Below are 21,942 nucleotides of genomic sequence, written 5' to 3'. Positions count from 1 at the left end.
GAAATTTGATTTTTGAAAGCGAAAAAAAGTGTACAAACTGAGATTGTTTTTCATAATATATACAAGAGTTAATCATTCATACACTGTCACTGTAAGATTTTTTACATTGACAACTAATTATATTTTTTAAATTATTTTATTTTATTCTTATTTTATTAAATAAATATCTAACATGATACTGTTAAAAGATATAATTAGTTGTCAGCTGAAATTCTGTATATATATATATAGTCTCATACAAAGAAAACTGGCGAGCCAGCTTCATTGTCTTACCAAAATGTGCAGAAAGAAAAACAAACTGCCGTTACTTCACTGACAATAACCATTATTTATTTATTTATTTTATCCATTGGGGTTGGGGCAATAACCATTATTATTGTTAATTATAACAATCACTGTTTCTGTTGTTATTATAACTTGCCCACCACTTTCCAGTTTAGAGTATTCTTAAGGTTTGGACAAATATAATTAGAATAGTTTTGTCCAACATATTATCATACGCTTTATCACCATATATATATATATATATATTTATTGACTGTGACTAAAAACTTGCCTTGTCTCCAAGAAAATTATACTTTTCTTTTCAGTTATTGATATTCACTTTAATAATAATAATAATAATAATAATAATAATAATAATAATAATAATAATAATGGTTTGTCGTAATTTGTAATTTGGACGGAAAAAAAAAAAGAAAAAAAAAAGGTGTGACCATTTCAAAGCGAGGTTGTCGCAAACCCAGAGGCAATCTGTCTTGCGAAATAGTAGAGAGAGAAGGAAGACGATGGGTCCGATCCTACAAACCATTGTGACTGTGCTCCTTCTCCTTATGCTTCTTCTCATCATCATTTTCCTCTTCTTTCTCTTCAAACCATGGCGCTTCTTTTCCTCTTCGCGCTTCCGCTCCTCAAACAAGGTACTCCTCTCTCCATTTCTTCTATTTTCACCGTTCCTTTTTTCCAACCCTAATCGCATACTCCAATCCCAGGGCGAGCTAGATAGGCCCCTCGTTCTATCCGAAGACGATGCAAATGCGTCGTCGTTTAATCAGAATCAGACCAATGAATTGCCTAGGGATTATGATCTCGAGGGCGCCTGTTATCCCACTGAAGCTCATTTTCGCTCTCCCAGAACTCATGGCCAAGGCCTTGTTCATAAGCAAAGGCTTCAAACCCTTTCCGCTTCACCTAACATGCCTCAGGCTGGTGATACTCTCATTGTCGATGTAATCTCCGATCCTTCCTCTGAAGACGTTGACGTTGGTCAAACGCTTAAGCTTCCCGCAGCTCATTTAGCTCAAATTCATAAGCATGGCCCGCCCACTTTCCAAACTGAAAGACTTCACCACTTTGTCGAAAGAGATATCTCTGATCAAAGTAATTTCCTTAGTCTCTTTTTTTTATTCAACTGATATTGCTCCATGTATGTGTTTTCTTTGTGTTTATGTGCCAAACATGTCAACATAATGACATATCCTTTTGTTAGAAGTGCAGGAAGTTGCCTCACTCTGGAGGTTATCAGTGGCCCTTCTCAGGGACTCCGGTGTTCCGTGCAGTCGACAAACCCCTCTCGTCTACCCCTCACCTTGGGGAGGGTTTCTCCAAGTGATTTGTTGATCAAGGATTCAGAAGTGTCGGGAAAGCATGCGTTGATCAAGTGGAATTTGGATGTAAACTCTGTCTGTGCTGTTGGACTTTCAATTGGATTTTTAAGGTGTATGGTGTGTGATAATTGTTGTTGGAATTGAATTTTCAGAAAATGAAATGGGAGTTGGTGGATATGGGTAGTCTGAATGGAACGCTGTTGAATTCCAAGCCAATCAACCATCCGGACACTGGAAGTAGGAACTGGGGAGATTCGATGAATCTTGCTAATGGAGATATCATAACACTTGGAACAACGTCAAAAATAATGGTGAGTATTAGGACTGCATCTCAGTTAAAATCACTGCCACTTTTTTTATGTTTTGGCTTCTGATTGTCATACCTGCGATTGCGAAGCTTATACCCTGTAACTCTGTATGCATCATATTGGCTGTGATGAGACTGTCTGCAGCTCTTACAGGCTGAATACATTTTAGTTGGTAATTCATAATTACAGAGTTTTCTGCTCTGTTTTATAAGCCAAGAATGCTTTTATATGGAATATATTGTTTAGGAGTTTATTTGAATGCCAACTGCTGTTTTGTTTTTCATGCTCATAGATATAGGAGTATACTTTTATTCATGTAAAATAGTTCTTGACTGTTTCTGCTGAACTAGATTGACTAGAAGTTACATATTCAGAATTAGATTTAAGCTTGAGTGAATTTAGACTGTAGTTTATGTTCTTTCAATGATCAATCTCCTCCCTCCTCTGAGATAAGAAATAATGCATCATTTTGGTTATTCTGTGTTCACTTAGAAAGCAAGTTCTGTACATGCTTTTTTTCAAAGTCTGTTGTAATTAGATTTAAGTGTTAAAGTTATGTTTGTTGTTTGTATGTTTTGCACTCTTTGTTTTACTTTAAAATTAAAATGGTATACTTGAAGTGAGTATGCTGCTGTTGCTTTTTTTATTTTTTAAATGCTACTGTAGAGTTTTTTCTTCTAAAAAAGTTTTATAATTCACTGTGATTCAATATATGTCAGGTTCATGTTACTTCGCAAACTCAGCATCACATTCCCTTTGGAGTTGGTATGGCATCAGATCCCATGGCTTTGCGTCGAGGAGGAAAAAAGCTTCCTATGGAAGACATGTGCTATTATCAATGGCCTCTACCTGGGCTGGATCAGGTTTTGGATTTGTTCATAGCACTCCTTAAATGAAGTTCTCTTCTGTTCTTTTTTCTTACTTACCAAAGGGACCTAACCCACCTTTATTCCTAATTTTCAGTTTGGACTTTTTGGCATTTGTGATGGGCATGGTGGAGATGGGGCTGCCAAATCTGCTAGCAAGTTAGTATTTTTTGCCTTAGGTTGGCAATTTTTGTTTGCCATTTTCATGAAGCTTTATGTTAATGCTTGCCAGTTCTATACTTCCTTATGTTGGTGACTATGGATAGTGGACTTAATGAATAGAATTCATTTAATCTTGTCATGCTGCCTTTTTTGATGGCTGTGAAGGGGGATCACCATAATTCACTGTTATTGGCAATTGTGCATATTACTATAGTACTATCTCTGAACTTCATCTACTGATTGTTCTATAGTATGTGATAGGTCCTGTATGTTTCAACTTTCTCTTGTAGCCTTTAGTAACTTAAATGTGTATGGTACGAGTTTATGTTGTTTCCGGGAGTTTTCATACTGTAATTGATCAAACACTAATATATGAAGTACGTTTAATAGACTGTTTTGACTTGCCTACTGTTGGAATATTTGGAAAATATTATTATTGCATCTGGAGTATCTTGGATGATCTCATAGGAGAGGATTCCATATTTCATTATATTTCCTGATTTGATTTGTTTCCTAGTACTGGTATAAACAGGGGTTAGTATTTTGTTTGACATCATATACTAAAAATAATATTATCATTGCGTTTTTGTCTCATTTCCTTCTTCCCTACCTAAATCCATATTATTTCAACATGGCATCAAAGTGATCCTTGTTAACAATCAGACCTGCAGTCCACTAATGATCATACCAGCGGTTACTTTTCTTCCATGATCATTTCAATGGTAACTTATTTTGACTAGGACCCGCTAGCCTGTTCCCAGTTCTAGATGACCTGATTCTATCTGTAGTCTCAAGTGCTGTTGCCTGCTACTGCATTACAGTTACGGTGTTAGTTTATTTTCTATAAATGTGTTATATCATAATAAACTTAAAACATAGTAAGCTACTGCTTTAGCTTCAGGGGGTGTGTTAAAATTTCTAGAAAATATTTCAGAATATTGTGATTGTATCTTAGAATATTTTAAACTATATTGGATAATCTTGTGAAATTGGATACCATAGTTCCTATATTTCCTTATTTGATTTATTAGTAGTCTAGTGGTATAAGTAGTTTAAGTGTTGATATAATGGCATAATAGATATAATTCTTTTTTAAGTCTTGACTAAACAATTTAAGCTTTTGGAATAGTTAGTTTGTATGGCATCAAAGCCTATATGATCGAGTGATCTTTGTTGTTCCCACTCTTTATATGTAAATGTTTAATTTCAGCACAAGTTGGTCTTTGTATTGTTCATGCTTTAAACTGAAAGGGATATTTGCTTAAAAGGGCACATTATGGGATTTGTTAGATATAAATTCATTTATGAGTCTTAGAGCATGTTTGGGAAGATTAACTTTCCCACTTTCAACTGTTTTTTCAGGAGAAAAGCTATTTGCAAAATAAGTTGTATGTTTGGGTCAACAACTTAAATTTGTACATAACTCTTTTTCTAGAAAAATAAGTTGTTTTATGAAGCTGAAAATTTGCAGCTAATGATTATTTCTCAACAATTTTTTTCCCTTTTAAGTTGATTTACTGCATAATAACTGATTTTTTGTTGTATCCAAATTAAAATAAACATCTTAAAATCTCTTTCAGCATACTTAGCCAAACAAAATTTTATTTTAATTATAATCCATTATAGCAATAATTGATTATTGAAATAATCTAATTTCCACAGCTTTTCCAAACACACTCTTAATTCTCTCTTTTCCTCCTTCCCTTCCAATCTATCATTCGTATCTCCAACAATAAGCCTGGCCTGCTGTATCCCAAGCCAATAATGGACAATGAGCTATAATTGTACCTGAGAATTTTCATTCTGCTCTAAGTTGTACGGAAGTGTTTTTTAGTCCATTGATATATTTATAGATAATAAGAGGACAAAATAAGTCAGGTCCAGCAATATAAGTTTCAGCAGCGCATGCTTGCATACGTTCTGAAGTAATTCTGGACCCATCCAGATGGATACCACAAACTTCATGACCGATATGTTTCGCTTCTCTAGTTTTATTATGATTATATATATATTATATATATATATATATATATGATAAAAGCTAGTTAATAGTAAATATATAATGATATGATGATTGAATGTGCAAAACCTTGCTAATTGCCAAGTGAAATTGGGACCTTTAGTAAAAGGACAAATTTACTAAAATGTATTCCTTAATAATTTATCAGAATTGCAACAAGTTTCTGTGCTTATTTTATTTATTTATCCAAGTTCATGGCTTTTCTTAATATGCAAAATACTACTAATATTCTGTATTTCTTTTTTCAGACTTTTTCCTGAGATAATTGCTAGCATTTTATCGGATTCATTAAAAAGGGAAAGGGTTTTATCACTCTGTGATGCTTCAGATATTCTTCGAGATGCATTTTCTCAAACAGAAGCACACATGAATCACTATTATGAGGTATTATGTGCTCCCCTCTGATCTTGTATAGTGAAACCTTAGGCCATATGCATGAGTATTTTATTTCTTATTATCTGTCCTAAATTTTTGTATTTATGGTTTGTTTGTTTTATTAACAAACTCTTTGCAGGGATGTACAGCAACAGTGCTTCTGGTGTGGACTGATGGCAATGAAAATTTCTTTGCGCAATGTGCTAATGTTGGAGACTCCGCCTGCATTATGAGGTTTTTGTTTATCAAACTAACTGGAATGCTTCGGATGACTTGTTTGTATTTTAAATGGGTCAAGGGTAGGGAACATGACATGATGACAATCAGGATATCGGAAACAAAATAATATGGTTATAACTTAATAATGATTTATGCTTGCTTAGCTTTATTTTTCTTGTTACGTCTGAGATGCACTTGTTCTATAATTTTTTTTTACAAAAATAAATCCTTGCATTACTAGTTCTGGAACTTTTAATGTGGATAGCAGATCTACAGTTTTGTCTACTTATAAATTTTCACAGGATTTTAGCTATTTACTTATATGAAACAATTGTCGTACTAATAGATGCCATATTCTTATCCGAGTGACTTCAATTATATTTATAGCTATAGATTTTTAATTTGGTCACGTATGGGTATGTTGGCTTAAATTGATTCAAATTCTTGTGTATATACTTTTTTGTCTGTATCAAACTCATTGGATTATTTTTGGCAGTGTGAATGGGAAACAAATCAAGATGACAGAAGATCACAAGATAGCGAATTATTCTGAAAGACTCAGAATCGAAGAAACAGGTGAACCATTAAAAGATGGGGAAACACGTCTATATGGTATGACAGGAAAAAATTTCACTGAAACAGATCAAATTCCATTTTCCTAAAATACAATATTGACTTGGCAATTGCTGATTCGGGTTCTCACTTGATGCAGGTATAAATCTGGCAAGAATGCTTGGGGACAAATTCCTGAAACAGCAGGATTCCCGGTTCAGTTCAGAACCTTACATAAGTCAAGTGGTGCATATTGATGAAGCAAGCAAGGCTTTTGCTATTCTAGCTAGGTAATTATTCTTATGATGCATGCTTTTACAAATTTCTGTAGCAAAGTGCATCTTCTGAATGATCTGGTTGACTGAATCATGTCTCTCAGTAATATTACTTCTAGAAGGAAAAAACTCGTCTAAAGTGAACAAGTAACGGTGATTCACCTTAGAATTTTTGCGGGTTAATATCACAACTTACATTAAATCGAATGGATGGATTCACCATTACTTGCACATTTTGAAGAAGCTTTATTCCTTCTAGAAATAGTGATGCAACCAGGTTCATTTTTCAAGATCAAAACCATGGTGTTTTTTCTTTAAAACACTTCAGTCACCGGCTTATTTGTCGAACATTTCACATTTTTCTTTTGGCCATGTTGAAAGTAAAACGTTGACATGCAAAATTTTCAGCGATGGGTTATGGGATGTCATCAGCGTGAAGAAGGCAATTCAGCTCGTGTTCCAGGTTTTGTATAAAAGAACTTTCGTTTCTAGGTGTAGTAATTTTTTTTTTCCTTTCTATTTCTTACCAATTTGATCTGACAGCTGGCTTTCTCAAATGCACAGATGAGGGAGAGATGCTATTCAGAGAGAGAGAGTACAGCAGAAAAGACTGCTAGTTTGTTGTTGAATGAGGCTAAAACACTCCGAACAAAGGATAATACCTCTGTAATTTTCTTAGATTTTGATACCTCCAACAGATTCTCTTGTAAAGTTGAATCCTAGTATGAATTAGGAATAGTGTTACAGTAATATTAATACATATTTTTGTTCTCTCAAGCTCTATCCTTATTTTGTTCTCAAGCCCAACTCATGGAATCAGATAAATGAAAAAACGGAGAAAAAACGCAATGATAATTTCGTTTAGTTCCCGGAGGAATGCTATTCATACATCTTGACTTCCATTTTGCGGCAGGTTTGAATATTGCTTTCAAGAGTCACGAACACCAAAGCACGTTTTGAAATCTCCATTATATTGTATTGTAACACCAACACCTGAGAATTTCTATAAATTTTTAATATTGTAACCGTAAAAAAGAAAACTCTAAATTCAATAGAGAACATTGCAATTGTTTTGAAACTTGTGCATTAATTTTTTCTTAAATATAATTACTTCATGTATTATAAATTAATTTTAATTAAGCTAATTTTAAATATAGACACATTTTATAAAAATAGAGAGATTTATTAAGGTATTATAAATTATAATCTCAATATTTTAAATTCGGATTTATTTTTGAAAATTGAAGCATTATTAAGAGTTAAATTATAATCTTAATGTTTTAAATAGAGTTAGATTTTTTTTAAAGAGTAAAAATAGTAGATAGAAGATGATACATTCGAACTATTTCTCCTGTCTACTTAGTATTATATCAAGTCAAGTTAAAATTTGATTTTTTTTAATATTATCTTCTCAATTTAATTTATTTTTTATTTTATAATCAAAATTAAAATTTGAATTTTAAACATTTTAATTAAAAAATATAAGTTATTATCACTTGAAGTTATGTTAATAATAGTTTTGAGTTTAATAGATTGCTATTTAGTTAGTTGCGAAAGTTGCATAAAAGATTTTTGCATGATAAAAGTAGATCTAGAAAGATAAACAGACCAATTATGATAAATATGAAAAAATAGTGACTTTGTGTCTTTTTATTTTTTGAAGAAATTAAAAAAAAATAAAATTATGTAATGGGTAATTAAGTAAATAGTTATTTAAAGAGGATAAGGAAATTAAAATAAAAAAGATATTGAAAGAAAAAAATAATTTAAATGTGTGATTAAAATAAGAAAAGTAAAATAATCCATATAAAAATAAAAATATAGAAGAAAAGGATTATTGAAAGGAATATTCACATTTCACAATGGTATAGAGTCATAGAGAGGGAAAAAAAGGAAGCCGTAGAGGGTTGCATTTGCAATTTGCATGACTTTGAAAGGAAGAGTGAGTGGTTGAGAGACGCAAAGTGACAGAGGGAGATTAATACAAAAATATTAGGAAGTTAATTAATTAATTAAAAGTAAAAGGGTGAGGGTCTCTCCCGCCAGGCGCCAGCAGAAGCAGAAGAGAGCGATGGAGCAAGCGGTGTCACTGATTGGTGCTCTCAACCTCGTTTCCCGCAACCTCCCTCTTCCCCCTGACCTCCTTCACACCGTTTCCTCTATCTATCTCCGATCTCACTCCTCCGTACTCTTCTCTTCTCTTCTCCTCTCTTCTCCTCCATCAACCATTTTTATCTTTTTCATTCTTCTTCTCTTACGCAGGCCGACGCTCCCCAACAAGATTTGTTCGCCGACCTTCAAGATGCGCTGTTGAACCAACGCCCTCACCGCTCCTCCGCTTCCAAATTGCACAAAGCAATGGAAAGCCGTTACCAGACTCGGATTCACCACCGCTTAACCCAGCTCCAAGGTTCCCTCCCACTTCCCTATTCCTATGCTTTAACACATGCTGCGTCTCCTTATCGCTTAACCTAACTAATTGTTTTCTCAACCAGCTTTGCCTTCAACCAGAGGGGAGGACCTACAGACTAGGTGCCTGCTTGAGCTTTATGGATTGATGGTAAATTTCATTCCATCATTAATTTTACTGTATATCGTCTAGCTTTGGTAGATTCATTTTACAAATAGGTCAAGAGCTGTTTCCTGTGCGAAATTGAGAGTCTATTTAGATACAAACTTGGAATAGCTTTTGAGAGTTTTTCTAAAGACAATCAAGAGCTTTTTCCGATAGAGAAGCTCTCAAAGGCACTTTTAGCTTTTAGCTTGTAGTTGTATCTAAACAGACTCTAATTATATGTGTATTTGCTTGTGTTAATAAGTAGAGCCGAGAAATGATGAGAACTGTGTCCTTCTCGGGAACGACCATTTTTCTGGCAGCTAGCTGAGTTGCAGAGGAAGGTGCGGACTGATGTGAGTTCTGAATACTGGCTCAATGTCCAGTGTGCATATCCTGACAGGCAATTGTTTGATTGGAGCATGATGAGGTTACGTCGTCCGCCCTATGGTGTTGGAGATCCATTTGCCATGGATGCCGATGATCAAATAAGGAAGAAACGGGATGCTGAGGTGGCTTTCCATTTTATGTTTCGTGTCCCCTCTGCAGTTGGTTTGAATTCGTTTTTCATATCATGGATATATAGGGTATTGTTTACATTTGTTGATGATGATTATGAAACTTTTTTAACTCATACTCAAATGCAGAGACTATCAAGATTGGAAGAGCAGGCAAAGAATCATATAGAGACCAGAAAAAGAAGATTTTTTGCAGAAATACTGAATACTGTCCGTGAGTTCCAATTACAAATTCAAGCTTCCATGAAGAGGAGAAAACAAAGGAATGATGGTGTTCAGGTACACTTTCTTCTCCATCTTTCAATTTTTACACGGGAAGCTTATGTATAAAATTTGGGATATAACTTTTTGGCCTAATACGATTAGAAATACTTGTAAGTGAAAAAAAGATATTCCGAGTGTGTGTGTATGTTCTTTTGATAATATAGGATATAAAAGGACAATAACATTGTTTATTTCTGAAATATGTAAATATGTTGAAGAATGTTTGAATTTGATCATGTCCTCTTTTGCTTTTAGTGACATTTCTATGACATTTTAGATATTATTTTTTTCTCTTCTTTATGGGTTGAAAGATCACTTTTAATTGATTGAATATGGATTATGAATTCTCGTAAATAATATTGAAGGCATGGCATGGAAGGCAAAGACAACGTGCAACACGGGCAGAGAAATTGAGATTCCAAGCCTTAAAGGCTGATGATCAGGAAGCTTACATGAGAATGGTGAAAGAGAGTAAGAATGAAAGATTGACTTTGCTTCTTGAAGAAACAAATAAACTACTTGTAAATTTGGGAGCAGCTGTTCAACGTCAAAAGGACTCAAAACTATCAGATGGTATTGAACCCTTGGAAGACTCAGAAACTGATTTACCTGAGTCAGATGGATTGAAGAACGCAATTTCTAAAGAATCACCTCTTGAGGAAGATGTGGATTTGACAGATTCTGATCATAATGGTGGTGATGCTAGTGATTTACTTGAAGGTCAGCGGCAATACAATTCTGCCATACATTCAATTCAAGAAAAGGTAGGTACTGTATTTAATTTAGTGTGATTTTTCCATACATTCAAAATTCAAGAAAATTTAAATAAAATTGAATACTAACAAGCTTAACTATTTACAGGTAACTGAGCAGCCATCTATTCTTCAAGGTGGAGAATTAAGACCATACCAGCTAGAAGGCCTTCAGTGGATGCTTTCTTTGTTCAATAACAACTTAAATGGAATTTTGGCTGATGAAATGGGGCTTGGGAAGACCATACAGACCATCTCATTGATAGCATATCTAATGGAACACAAGGGTGTGACTGGTCCTCACTTGATTGTGGCTCCAAAGGCTGTTCTGCCAAATTGGATCAATGAATTCTCAACATGGGCTCCTAGGTATGTCCAGGGAAGACATACAAAATTCATTTATTATCCTGTTTTGGTAGGGAGAGGGTAACAAATCCTTAATTCTTTGCATCTTATTCATTTTCAAATCATTTGTACATTTTCTTTCTGATTCAGCATAACAACCATTCTGTATGATGGACGGCTGGATGAGAGGAAAGCAATGAAGGAAGAATTGTCAGGGGAGGGGAAATTTAATGTTCTGATAACACACTATGATCTTATAATGAGAGATAAAGCATTTCTCAAGAAAATCCAGTGGCACTACTTGATTGTGGATGAAGGGCATCGATTGAAGAATCATGAGTGTGCTCTAGCAAGAACCCTGGACTCTGGGTATGATCCTACTTCTTGGTGATATGATGATTGTTAACATGTTCAACAATATTGATGTTCATGTTACAGTGATGTTTAATATATGTTCACTTCCCTTGGTTCTGGTTATGCTATCCTTTGATGGCACTCTACCAGACTGAAGAAAAAATATATGCTGAAATTAAAGTGGAATGTTGCTTTCAAAACTGTGCATAGCATGGTCAAAGCAGTCAACAACACAGTGCATTACCTGTCAATCCCATGGCACCCTTTCTTTTATTTTATGTTGGTTTGGATTTAACCGATTTATATCTACATATAAATTTCATTTAGTTCTTTAATCTTTATCTGATTATCTCTGTAAAGGGTAAAGGTTTGAGAACTGGTTAGACTCAATTTGACCTAAACCCCAACTAAAAATTTAATTTTGAGACTATGGCCGATGGGATGGTTATTCGGCTTCTACAAGTCTTTTAGCTAAATTGCTTAGTTGAAATAAAAAATGGTCAATCAGCTCTGTTTTTAGAATTTTACTTATATGCATTGTGTTTGTTCAATTGTTCTGTTACATCACTATAATATATTTCTTCTAGACTTCTTTAGTCTCTGGAACGTATCTTGTTGACTTTCTTGTTCTGTTTGAAACAATTTTGTTAGATTAAACTCATTTCTTTAATATAAATTCATTAGAATTGGACAGAACTACATTTATGACTTCTATAATTTATATTTTTACTTCTATGCAGCTATCACATTCAACGAAGACTTCTGTTGACTGGCACCCCAATTCAGAACAGTTTGCAGGAATTATGGTCCCTGCTCAATTTTCTCCTTCCAAACATTTTCAATTCAGTTCAGAATTTCGAGGATTGGTTTAATGCTCCCTTTGCAGATCGAGTTGATGTCTCTCTAAATGATGAAGAACAGTTATTGGTCATTCGCCGTCTGCATCAAGTGAGCTTCTCTCTCGTTTCTTATTTTCTTTCTTTTGTCAACATCATTCTGATCAATATCATTCACACTTTTAGGTGATAAGGCCCTTCATATTGAGAAGGAAAAAGGATGAGGTGGAAAAGTTTCTTCCTAGCAAATCTCAGGTCATACTCAAATGTGATTTGTCCGCCTGGCAGAAAGTATATTATCAACAAGTCACTGATGTGGGGAGAGTTGGCTTAGACAATGGTTTGTATCTCCATTGTTTTTCAGTTATTTCCTAATTTGCTTATCTTAACCTTGTAAAGATGTAATTGTTTTTCCCAAGTTTGATTTGAATATTGGTCTGCTTCTGCTAAAGGTATTTTGTATATCCCATCCCACCCTATTTTTAGTTGATTCTCAAAAGTGAAAACCCTTGACTATTGAATAAGTTCTGCCCATCTCTTGGGAAGTAAAGGAGATTCCTTTTCACCATTCAGTTGGATGTTAATTTGTTTTTATTATTGTTGGATATCTCACATCAATTAGTGGTATGATCATATTAATGTTTAAGTAGGGAACAATGTTCACCTTATAAGTTTGTTTTATAATGTTGAGTTAGGCTCCAAACCATTTTCTTACGATGCTGTCAGAACTTATCCTAATGAGTGTTTTGTTAGGCCTATCAAGTCACCCGCAATCAAGTCGTTATTAAATCACCTACAAATGTTAAATTCCAAATCACTTTCTTAAGATGGTGCTAAATCTATCTTAACAAGTGTTGGCTTATCGGGTCACCCACTATTAGACTATTATTGGACCACTCACAAATATCTAGTCTTGCAAATTTCATGTTCAAGATGTCCGGTTCTAAGTATGAAGGGGGCGTGTTGGAGATATCACATCGATTAATGATATAATCATACTAGTGTTTATAAATGGAAGTAATCCTCATCTTACAAGCTAGTTTTGTATGTTTGAATAGGTTCCAAACCACTTTTTTGAGAATTATGTTTTACCAATTGGTATTTTGTGATGAATTGTTAATTCAATATGAATATGATTTCTGATCAACTGGTGCTGTGTTTTCCTGTTTTCCTTTTATCAGAAGAAAAAATTTTCACCCCTGTATAACTGTATTGTTCTCTTCCCTCCCCCCCCCCTCCCCCCCAAGTCAACAAAAAACCACCCCTATTATGTTAATTGGTTATTTATTTCCTTCTATACTTAATTGATGCTTGGGAACTTGTGTTGCAAACTTTTGACTGATTAGAAAACAATCTGTAGGTGCTGGAAAATCAAAAAGTTTACAGAACTTGACAATGCAACTCAGAAAATGCTGTAACCATCCCTACCTCTTTGTGGGTGACTATGATATCTATAAACACAAGGAGGAGATTGTCAGTGCATCAGGAAAGTTTGAACTTCTTGATCGTTTGCTTCCAAAACTTCGTAGAGCTGGTCACAGAGTTCTCCTTTTTTCACAGATGACTCGTCTCATGGACATTCTTGAAGTTTATCTGCGACTTCATGATTTTAAATTTCTTAGACTTGATGGTTCAACAAAAACTGAGGAAAGAGGTTCCCTACTAAGGAAATTTAATGCACCTGATTCTCCATACTTTATGTTTCTCTTGAGCACCCGTGCTGGAGGTCTTGGTTTGAACTTGCAAACAGCAGATACTGTTATTATCTTTGACAGCGATTGGAACCCACAAATGGATCAACAAGCTGAAGATCGAGCACATCGCATTGGACAAAAAAAGGAAGTTAGAGTTTTTGTGTTAGTTAGTGTGGGATCAATTGAAGAGGTGATTTTAGAGCGTGCTAAACAAAAGATGGGCATTGATGCTAAAGTCATTCAGGCTGGGCTTTTTAACACAACTTCAACAGGTTTGTTCTTTGATACTTCTGCTATATCCCGAGACTATCCATGAGTAGCAAATTTTTTTATGAATTATAAAAGCATTTCTTTGCACTCTGTAAAAGGTGGGGCGGGGAAAGAATGTTTATTTCGTAGCTGCTTCAGACTTCAGAGCAAGTATTACCCATGCAAATTGCTGCTTATTCTATTGATGACCTTCCTGAACTAAAAAATTACCATGTACCGAACTGACACTAGAGCCATAAACAAATTATAGAAGTGGTATCTCATGTATTATTCATGGCAGAATAGATTTTTTTTTTTTGGTTGAGCATTTGAGTAGCAATAGTAAGTTGGGTAAGATGAATTTTGCATTCCTAATTGTATTTGACTTGACTTTCTCCTGATTTTGAACATTACTTGGAGATTAAAGAATCATTAGGTCTTTGATTTTCTTATTCTATGAATTACAAACACCAATGAAAAAAAGGTGTTAAACCTAGAGACACACATGTGCCACCATATCATTCAGTCTCCTGTTGTTGTGCTTCCAAAGTCTTGCTAAAATGAACATGTGATATTTTTATTTATTGCAGCTCAAGATAGAAGAGAAATGTTGGAGGAGATTATGCGTAGAGGTACTAGCTCACTTGGTACAGATGTGCCAAGTGAGAGAGAAATTAACCGCCTCGCAGCCCGATCTGACGAGGAATTTTGGCTGTTCGAGAGAATGGATGAAGAGCGAAGGCAAAAGGAGAATTACAAATCTCGTCTCATGGAAGAGCATGAAGTTCCAGATTGGGTGTACTCTCCACTAAATAAGGATGATAAGGTCAAAGTTTTTGACAGTGGTAGTGTTACTGGAAAGCGGAAAAGAAAAGAAGTGGTATATGCAGATACATTAAGTGATCTACAATGGATGAAGGCTGTGGAGAATGGACACGACATATCTAAGGTTTCCGTCAAAGGGAAAAGAAGAGACCATTTCCCTGTAGACAACCATTCACAAGCTAGTGATGACAAGGGGACAGAAGAACGGTTACTAGAGTTAAGGAATGAGAGATCAAGTGAAGACACTTTCGAGGTGAGCCCTGCCTCTAAGAGACAAAGGCATGAAGAAATAAATTCTCAGAAACATGAAACTGAAGGTGTCAGAGTTGGTGGTTTGAACGAACATATATTTTCTTGGAATACTCACAAAAAGAAGAGATCAAACTATCTTGGCCAGGGTTCATTCTCTGATAGTAGAGGGTAGAATGCAAATGGAAGACCAAACTGGAACTAATTGTTCTAATTCAGTCACGGATGCCAGAAATTTTTTAACATTTGAATTGTGATTCTGCTTTTAAATTGTGACTGTCAAGAGTAAATGGTAGATTACTCACCATCAACAATTGAAGATACCAGCAAATTCCTTCCAGGTGTAGTAACATTTATAAGAATTATTGTGAAATATAATTGTTAAAACACATTTCCCTTAGTTCATTACCACGCCTCCCATATGGACGGTTAAGCAATGGAGTTCCATGGATATATCGAAATAAATATCAAATGACTTGCAGAATGATTTATGGGAAATATGTATAAAATTTAGAGAGAAAAAAAACTTTGGAGTGACGGTGATGAGGCATAAGCTTTATGATGATTTTATTGGAGTTTTAATAGAATACGAGAGATTTTTAAATTAGGTATTTGTTATTCTTTGGATTTTTTTCTCTCTTTCGGTTTGGGGTCCTAGTCGTCTGATTTATATGTATTAGTTTCGGTTACGTGAATTTAATTAGATTATTGAAACTAAATTTATAGTCTCTATCATTTTGTGACTATTTTAAACCGTTTATATTTATATTATAAGGTTAATTTATTTTATTAGGTGTTATGATAATTGTGTTAATGTCATGTTAGCATTTCACACTTCTAAAAAAATTAACTAATTTTAAAATAAACATTATTTATTTACCTTCAAACAATTATTAGAGATCAAATATAATGAATTTAGATTTTAGAAAAATGAAAATAAAAAAACTATAAAAAAATAAAATCAAGGTTTATTTATTTTACAAAACTAAAAATATTGTTTTCAAATTTTAAAAGATAAAAAATAAAGAAAAAATTTATAGGAGCTAAAATTAAAACATGTTATTTTATATGGACTAAAACTATATTTAAATCAATTATTAATGTAACTTTTTTTTATTATATTTTTTATCGATCTTTATTTATTATAATTTAAAATTCTATTTAAATTACTTGTAAGTATATACGAGAATAAAATAATTATACATTTTTAATCATTCATTTTTTTAGAAACTAAAATATATTTGTGTAAAAAAAATTAGTTAAATAATTGATTATTTTGAATGATAATTGATTATTTTGTGAAATAATTAATTATTTAGCAAATATTTCTCGGGTTACTAAAAAATTGAACAAATAATTAATTATTATTTAAGATAATCGCTTATTTTAAGTTAAAATTTAATATTTCAATTTTTTTAATCATTTCTCTTTTCAAATTAATTTTATAAGTTATTTTTATCATCAGACATCATTTACATAAAAATATAAGGCTAAGTTATTTGTCAAATACAAAATATACAAACAACAAAACTTTAAATATACAAATTATATTTTACACTCTTTTTTTTCAAGAGACTCAAAATACTAAATAAGATACACTTTATACTCTTTTCTTTTCAAGAAATTTGTATTTGTAATCATCAAAACTAATAACACCATTCTTAAATTTGATCAATATATGACGCCACTAGCAATCACATTAAACCCCCCAAAGAGTTTTAGTAATGCATAATATAACATGCAAGAAATGAGAGGAGTGCACAAGTTAATTGGTGGTAATGGTATTGCTGGCTGTTGATCTTGTAGGGGGTGTTGTCGTGTTGACATATACCACATTTGCTTGCTTGGGAGTGAAACTGCGTTGTTGGCATTGAGCCTAAAATCAGCACCTGCAGCCTGACTGGGTTGCGTGATGTTGGTATGTGTAATCCAACTGAGAATGGCCTGAGAAGGTTAAAAAGAAGAAAAGTGAGCCCCTTCCGTTGTTCACACTTTCAATCTCGAATCCAATAGGACCTATAGCCATCTTCATGTCGAAATATATTTCACAAGGGTGGAGGTACGTGGTTTTTTATGGATTACCATACGTTTATGTTCTCAATCATTATATAACATATTTTAAAGTTTTATAATTTACGAAAAAAATTAATAATATTTAATTACATTGACAAAATTCAGAATGCAACATCCATCCATCCACAATCAAAATATTCAGCAAAAGGCAAAACTTTGCACCTAATCAAAGATTTTAACAATAAGGTCATGCAAATGAACAAACTAAATTTCCAATAACTAGTCACCAAACACTCTGGCCAAGCACTTAGAATACAGTTGGTTTTTCCAAGACAAATGACCACTTGTCTACTCAGTAACAGGTGAATCAATCCATACAGAGTTGTATATCCTTTCGTTCACAAAAGCAGGAGCTGTAGATCACAACATTTCTTGTGATTTCCGCACACAACGGCTAACCTTCTTGAATTCATCTCTGCTCTCCCTCCACTCCTTCGCAGCTTCAACATTAGCAGGGGATTCATTCTTCGGTTTTCTTTTTCTGATTGAAGTTTGATTTAGCAAAGGAGACATCGAATTCTTGCGATTGAACTTGCAAATTTCTTTTTCAATTTTGGCGGGAACTGTTTCAACAATTCTCAGTTTTCTGTTATTTCTGTTATCGGAGTGATTGAACTTACTTCTCATCAATGGCGAATGCTAATGTGGTGGTGAATTACCTCAATGATCCGACAAGTCCTTTTTTCATGCATCCTAGTGAAAATCCAAGTGCTAGCTTGGTTACTCCTTTGTTGAATGAAAATGGCAGTAACTATCATTCGTGGTCACAGGCGATGATTATGGCGTTGGAATCCAAGAATAAACACATGTTTGTGAATGGATTACTACCAAAACCGAATGTTGATGACAATACGTTTGCGGCATGGAGTAGATGCAATATCATGGTTCGTTCGTGGATCAATAACTCGATTTCTCCAACAATTGTTCAGAGTGTGATGTGGTTTTCAACTGCATTAGAGGTATGGAAAGATCTTAAACATCGATTTTATCAAGGAGATATGTTTAGAATTTGCGATTTGCATGAAGAAATGTTTGCTGCTAAACAAGGAGATTTGTCGATCAGTGCTTATTACACTTATTTGAAAGGTTTATGGCAGGAGTTAGATGATTTTATGCCTATTCCTAGTTGTCAATGTCAAATTAAGTGTAACTGCATACTTGTGCCAACTATTCTGTCAAATAGAGACAAAATCTATGCTATTAGATTCTTAAAAGGAATGAATGAACAATATGCAGCAGTTAGATCCCAAATTATGTTGATGGAACCTTTTCCAGATATAAGTAAAGTGTATTCTATGGTAAGCCAACAAGAGAGACAAATGAACTTATTGAATGATGATTCAGTTAAGACTTTAGCCACTGCTTTTGTGAATGCTGTTGGTAGAGGAAGATCTAGGGGAAGAGGTTACAAGAGTAACACAGCCAATTCTACATCTGGTAGAGGTAGAGGACAATACACTAGAAAAGGTCAAAACACTAAGGTTTGCACTTTTTGCAACCGAACTGGACACACAGAGGATATTTGCTATAGGAAACATGGTTTTCGTGCACATTATTTCAAGAACAATGACACTGCTGCAGCCAATAATTTGGTTGGTTCTAATGAGGAACAGTTTGAAGATGAAATTGATGAACTTCAATCTGAAAAGGATAATCAAGAGAATTCTGGTCTTACCTTCACACCTGATCAACACAAAGCTTTATTGGTTTTACTCAAACAAACTTCAATATCACAGTCTCAGCATTCTACAAACCAAATTACTACCTTAAACACTACCCAAACCAATTCAGCATCAGGTAAACAACTTAACCAGTCTCATTTCTGGATTCTAGACACAGGAGCCACAGATCATGTGTGTTTCTCCTTGTCTGAATTCCAATCTTATAAACAAATTCCATCAGTTTCTGTCAAGTTACCTGATGGCAGCATCACAGTTACAAAGATTGCAGGGACTATGATGTTTTCAAACCAATTTTATTTGACTAATGTCCTATATTGGGAAAAACTCAAGTCCCACATCGACTAGAAATTAGGCAATTGAATAGTATATAAGTGGAAAGCAACCCTTACCTTAAAAGCCGGTTTTGTAGGGTTGAGTTAAGCTTAATCCACTATTCTAACATGGTATCAGAGCCATTTAGATCCACTTTCAAAATGGGCCACCCACCATTGATGCATGTCTCACAGGCATGAGGGGGTGTATTGGGAAAAACCCAAGTCCCGCCAATCCTAGATCATTAAAAAGGGCCACCCACCATTTATTCACGTACCCAGCTCAATAGTGCTGGACGTGAGGGGGTGTATTGGGAAAAACCCAAGTCTCACATCGACTAGAAATTAGGCAATTGAATAGTATATAAGTGGAAAGCAACCCTTACCTTAAAAGCCGGTTTTGTAGGGTTGAGTTAGGCCTAATCCACTATTCTAACATACATATCTTATAAATATTAATTAAAAATTATGTAATTGAGAACTACTTAAAATACTTTCTGGTGATTTTGTCTTTCTCTTTGCCGTGAATGAAATAGTTTATTCAAAAAACTAAAGTTGAGGGTAGGTGGGTAAGTGGAAACGGAGCATTCACATTGTGGCCTGAGGATTTAATAAAAAAAGAGAGATTGAGAAATAAACCCAACAAAAAAAAAATGAAAGAAAAGACGATAATTACTAGATGCTACTATGTTAAAAATCCTTTTAAATAACCTTAAAACACATTTGAGTCTTTTGCATCCTTATTTTCGCAACCCTTTAGCCACATCATATGCTTAACAAAGTTCATTATGAAAAAAAAAAAAAAAAAATTGGTTGCTCTTATTCTCCTAAACTTTAATCTCCATGACAGAACATCTTTGCTCACCTGTCATTTTTATTTCATTTGCCAAAAAATGAAAAAGAAACAACATAGAAAGAAGAGCATAAAATGAAAAAGAAGAGAAAAAAAAATATTGTTTTCAGGATTTGTCTATCCAAGATATTTTCAAGAACGATAACTATCATTAATTGTATATAAAAAGAAAATATAAAAAAAATTGCACAACAAATCTCGTGGCTAAGTCATGAATGTTGAATTCTTGACAGATAATTGCTTCACATATCATTTTCTGACATTGTCAAAATATGGAGTATCTTCCCAGTTCTCACTTTGCATGTATTCAATGTTTGCACAACCCCTAATGTCACAAATTTCAAACTGGGCAAATACTCAAGAAGTTTTTCAAACTGGGCATACATCACTTTCCCTTGGATATAAACTAGTATGTCCCTTTTCATTTTATTATTTGGTCTTGACATCACCGAGGCAATTGATTCGATCCCTTATTTCATTATTTTATTTGACCGTATAGAAATTAGAACCCTTAGCAGTTGACTGATGACATTGTTAAATGTAGATTCCCACCTTTGCTTATAAGTAACTCATTGTTTGTTCAAAGTGTTATCTTGTGATAAAAATATATTAAAATGTGATTTTTTTAATGAGTTAATAGCTTTAAAAAACCATTAAATTATTTAAAAAAATTCAAAAATCAAGGAAAACGCAATGAATCCTAGATAAGGGATAAGCATTTGGTAATTCAAAAATCAAAATGGTCAATATTGTACGTAGCAATAGCCCACTTAAAAAGAAGTCTCGTTCATTCCTCGCAGAACAAAAACAAAATTTAGATGAAAAAAAAAAGAAGAAAAGATGATGGCGTATTTTCTTTTAGTTAGTTAAAGAAAAAATAGAAGGAAAAAAAGACAGAAGTTGACTTTATAGATTTAAAATTTAATTTCTTTTATATAGTATTCCTGCAATTTAAATTTAAATTAATTATTTTCTCTTCTCTGTTTTCTTTCCTTCATTTCAAACAAGTCAGGTATCTTAGTATACATCTAAAACCGTAAAGTCCAAATATATAAACTAAAAGATTATTTTGCCATCACATATCATGCATACATTACATCACAATCTCACATAATTTGTTATATAACACGAACTAGTATTTATATTTCGGCCAAAAGCTGGAAATATGCCTCACACCCTTTACTTTTTTATTTATTTTTATTATTTCATTTACATTGAAGTAGAAATCGGGATTAAGGTGCTCGCACCTTTTTTTTTTCTTCCAAAAAAAAGAATAATGATTCAAAGCAAACTTACCTAAACACTCATAAAAAAATCAAAAAATGTTTGTGGACCTATCCTAAGTGGTGGTGATTAAATTATAGCTTTCATTTGTTCTTATTGAGGCATTATTTTGAAGAGATGTTTTTAAAATGTGCGATAGTTACATATGATTTAATAATGGCTAAAAACTAAATTTCGTTCTTTATAATAATTGTTTATTTTAATTTAGTTTCACTTTTATTTTTTTGTCTCAATTTGATTCTTAATAAATTAAATTATTGTAATGTCGGACTTCCGTTCAAATTATTTAGACGGAGTTAACTGTTGGTCACGTGAATGCCACGTAGATGTCACGTGGAAGCTACGTAAATGCCAAGTGGATGTCAAATTTTGTCATGCATCTGGAATCAGAACGGCCCGTTCTGGTTGCACTCATGGTGTGTAAATTTTGCATCTGGAATGACCCGTTCCAAATGCATTATTTAACACCAATGCGTGCAGAAGAACGGGCCGTTCTGAAACCAGAACGAGCCGTTCTAGCTTCCAAAACGGGCCTTTTTGGATTCAGAACGGGTCGTTCCAGAACGTCAACCAACATAGTGCACCAGTGTAGTTCAAAAATCAAAAACAAGCCATTTACACATACACAAATTTTTTTATCTAAAAAATAATATAATTTAAAAAATAAAAATTATATTCCAATATATATATATATATATATATATATATATATATA

The 21,942-nt window shown here is 33.7% G+C and overlaps 3 protein-coding genes across 6 annotated transcripts; all 3 read left to right on the top strand.

Annotated features, from left to right (window-relative positions):
* Positions 1–722: 722 nt before the first annotated feature.
* Positions 723–7,161, top strand: KAPP (kinase associated protein phosphatase). 4 transcript variants are annotated; one of them, XM_083067126.1, is made up of 12 exons: positions 723–920; positions 993–1,380; positions 1,498–1,673; positions 1,760–1,918; positions 2,635–2,778; positions 2,879–2,940; positions 5,212–5,347; positions 5,478–5,572; positions 6,054–6,169; positions 6,270–6,399; positions 6,766–6,847; positions 6,928–7,161. In XM_083067126.1, exons 1-12 carry the CDS (start codon positions 789–791, stop codon positions 7,105–7,107), a joined length of 1,800 nt encoding a protein of 599 aa, XP_082923252.1. In that variant the 5' UTR covers positions 723–788; the 3' UTR covers positions 7,108–7,161. The 4 variants fall into 4 exon arrangements, with proteins under 4 accessions (XP_082923252.1, XP_082923253.1, XP_082923254.1 ...); XM_083067127.1 differs by having other exon boundaries at positions 724–920; positions 6,949–7,161; XM_083067128.1 differs by having other exon boundaries at positions 725–920; positions 6,793–6,847.
* Positions 7,162–8,292: 1,131 nt separating this feature from the next.
* On the top strand, positions 8,293–15,511 carry LOC109799831 (putative ATP-dependent DNA helicase CHR12). Its single transcript, XM_020360468.3, has 12 exons — positions 8,293–8,569; positions 8,647–8,794; positions 8,880–8,944; positions 9,262–9,450; positions 9,586–9,735; positions 10,086–10,484; positions 10,582–10,841; positions 10,968–11,186; positions 11,912–12,119; positions 12,194–12,347; positions 13,368–13,973; positions 14,541–15,511. Exons 1-12 carry the CDS (start codon positions 8,456–8,458, stop codon positions 15,197–15,199), a joined length of 3,171 nt encoding a protein of 1,056 aa, XP_020216057.1. The 5' UTR covers positions 8,293–8,455; the 3' UTR covers positions 15,200–15,511.
* A 2,215-nt stretch (positions 15,512–17,726) lies between these two features.
* LOC145953565 (uncharacterized) lies at positions 17,727–19,056 on the top strand. The gene is made up of 2 exons (XM_083067543.1): positions 17,727–18,950; positions 19,000–19,056. The coding sequence occupies exons 1-2, from the start codon at positions 17,727–17,729 to the stop codon at positions 19,054–19,056; spliced, it is 1,281 nt and encodes a 426-aa protein (XP_082923669.1).
* Positions 19,057–21,942: the final 2,886 nt, after the last annotated feature.

Source organism: Cajanus cajan, chromosome 11 (assembly GCF_000230855.2).
Source record: "Cajanus cajan strain Asha chromosome 11, NIPB_CcT2T_4, whole genome shotgun sequence".
Taxonomy (NCBI): domain Eukaryota; kingdom Viridiplantae; phylum Streptophyta; class Magnoliopsida; order Fabales; family Fabaceae; genus Cajanus; species Cajanus cajan.
Note: the sequence above shows the minus strand (reverse complement) of the source record. Positions and strands in the feature narration are given on the sequence as shown.

Excerpts from the sequence above, each read along its gene's own strand:
- LOC109799831 (XM_020360468.3), top strand. The coding sequence starts at position 8,456 with ATGGAGCAAGCGGTGTCACTGATTGGTGCTCTCAACCTCGTTTCCCGC. Across the intron at positions 12,348-13,367 it reads GAGAGTTGGCTTAGACAATG|GTGCTGGAAAATCAAAAAGT; the intron begins GTTTGTATCTCC and ends AACAATCTGTAG. Across the intron at positions 13,974-14,540 it reads TTTTAACACAACTTCAACAG|CTCAAGATAGAAGAGAAATG; the intron begins GTTTGTTCTTTG and ends TATTTATTGCAG.
- LOC145953565 (XM_083067543.1), top strand. The coding sequence starts at position 17,727 with ATGGCGAATGCTAATGTGGTGGTGAATTACCTCAATGATCCGACAAGT. Across the intron at positions 18,951-18,999 it reads ACACAGGAGCCACAGATCAT|TTTCTGTCAAGTTACCTGAT; the intron begins GTGTGTTTCTCC and ends AAATTCCATCAG.
- KAPP (XM_083067126.1), top strand. The coding sequence starts at position 789 with ATGGGTCCGATCCTACAAACCATTGTGACTGTGCTCCTTCTCCTTATG. Across the intron at positions 921-992 it reads GCTTCCGCTCCTCAAACAAG|GGCGAGCTAGATAGGCCCCT; the intron begins GTACTCCTCTCT and ends CTCCAATCCCAG. Across the intron at positions 6,170-6,269 it reads TGGGGAAACACGTCTATATG|GTATAAATCTGGCAAGAATG; the intron begins GTATGACAGGAA and ends CACTTGATGCAG.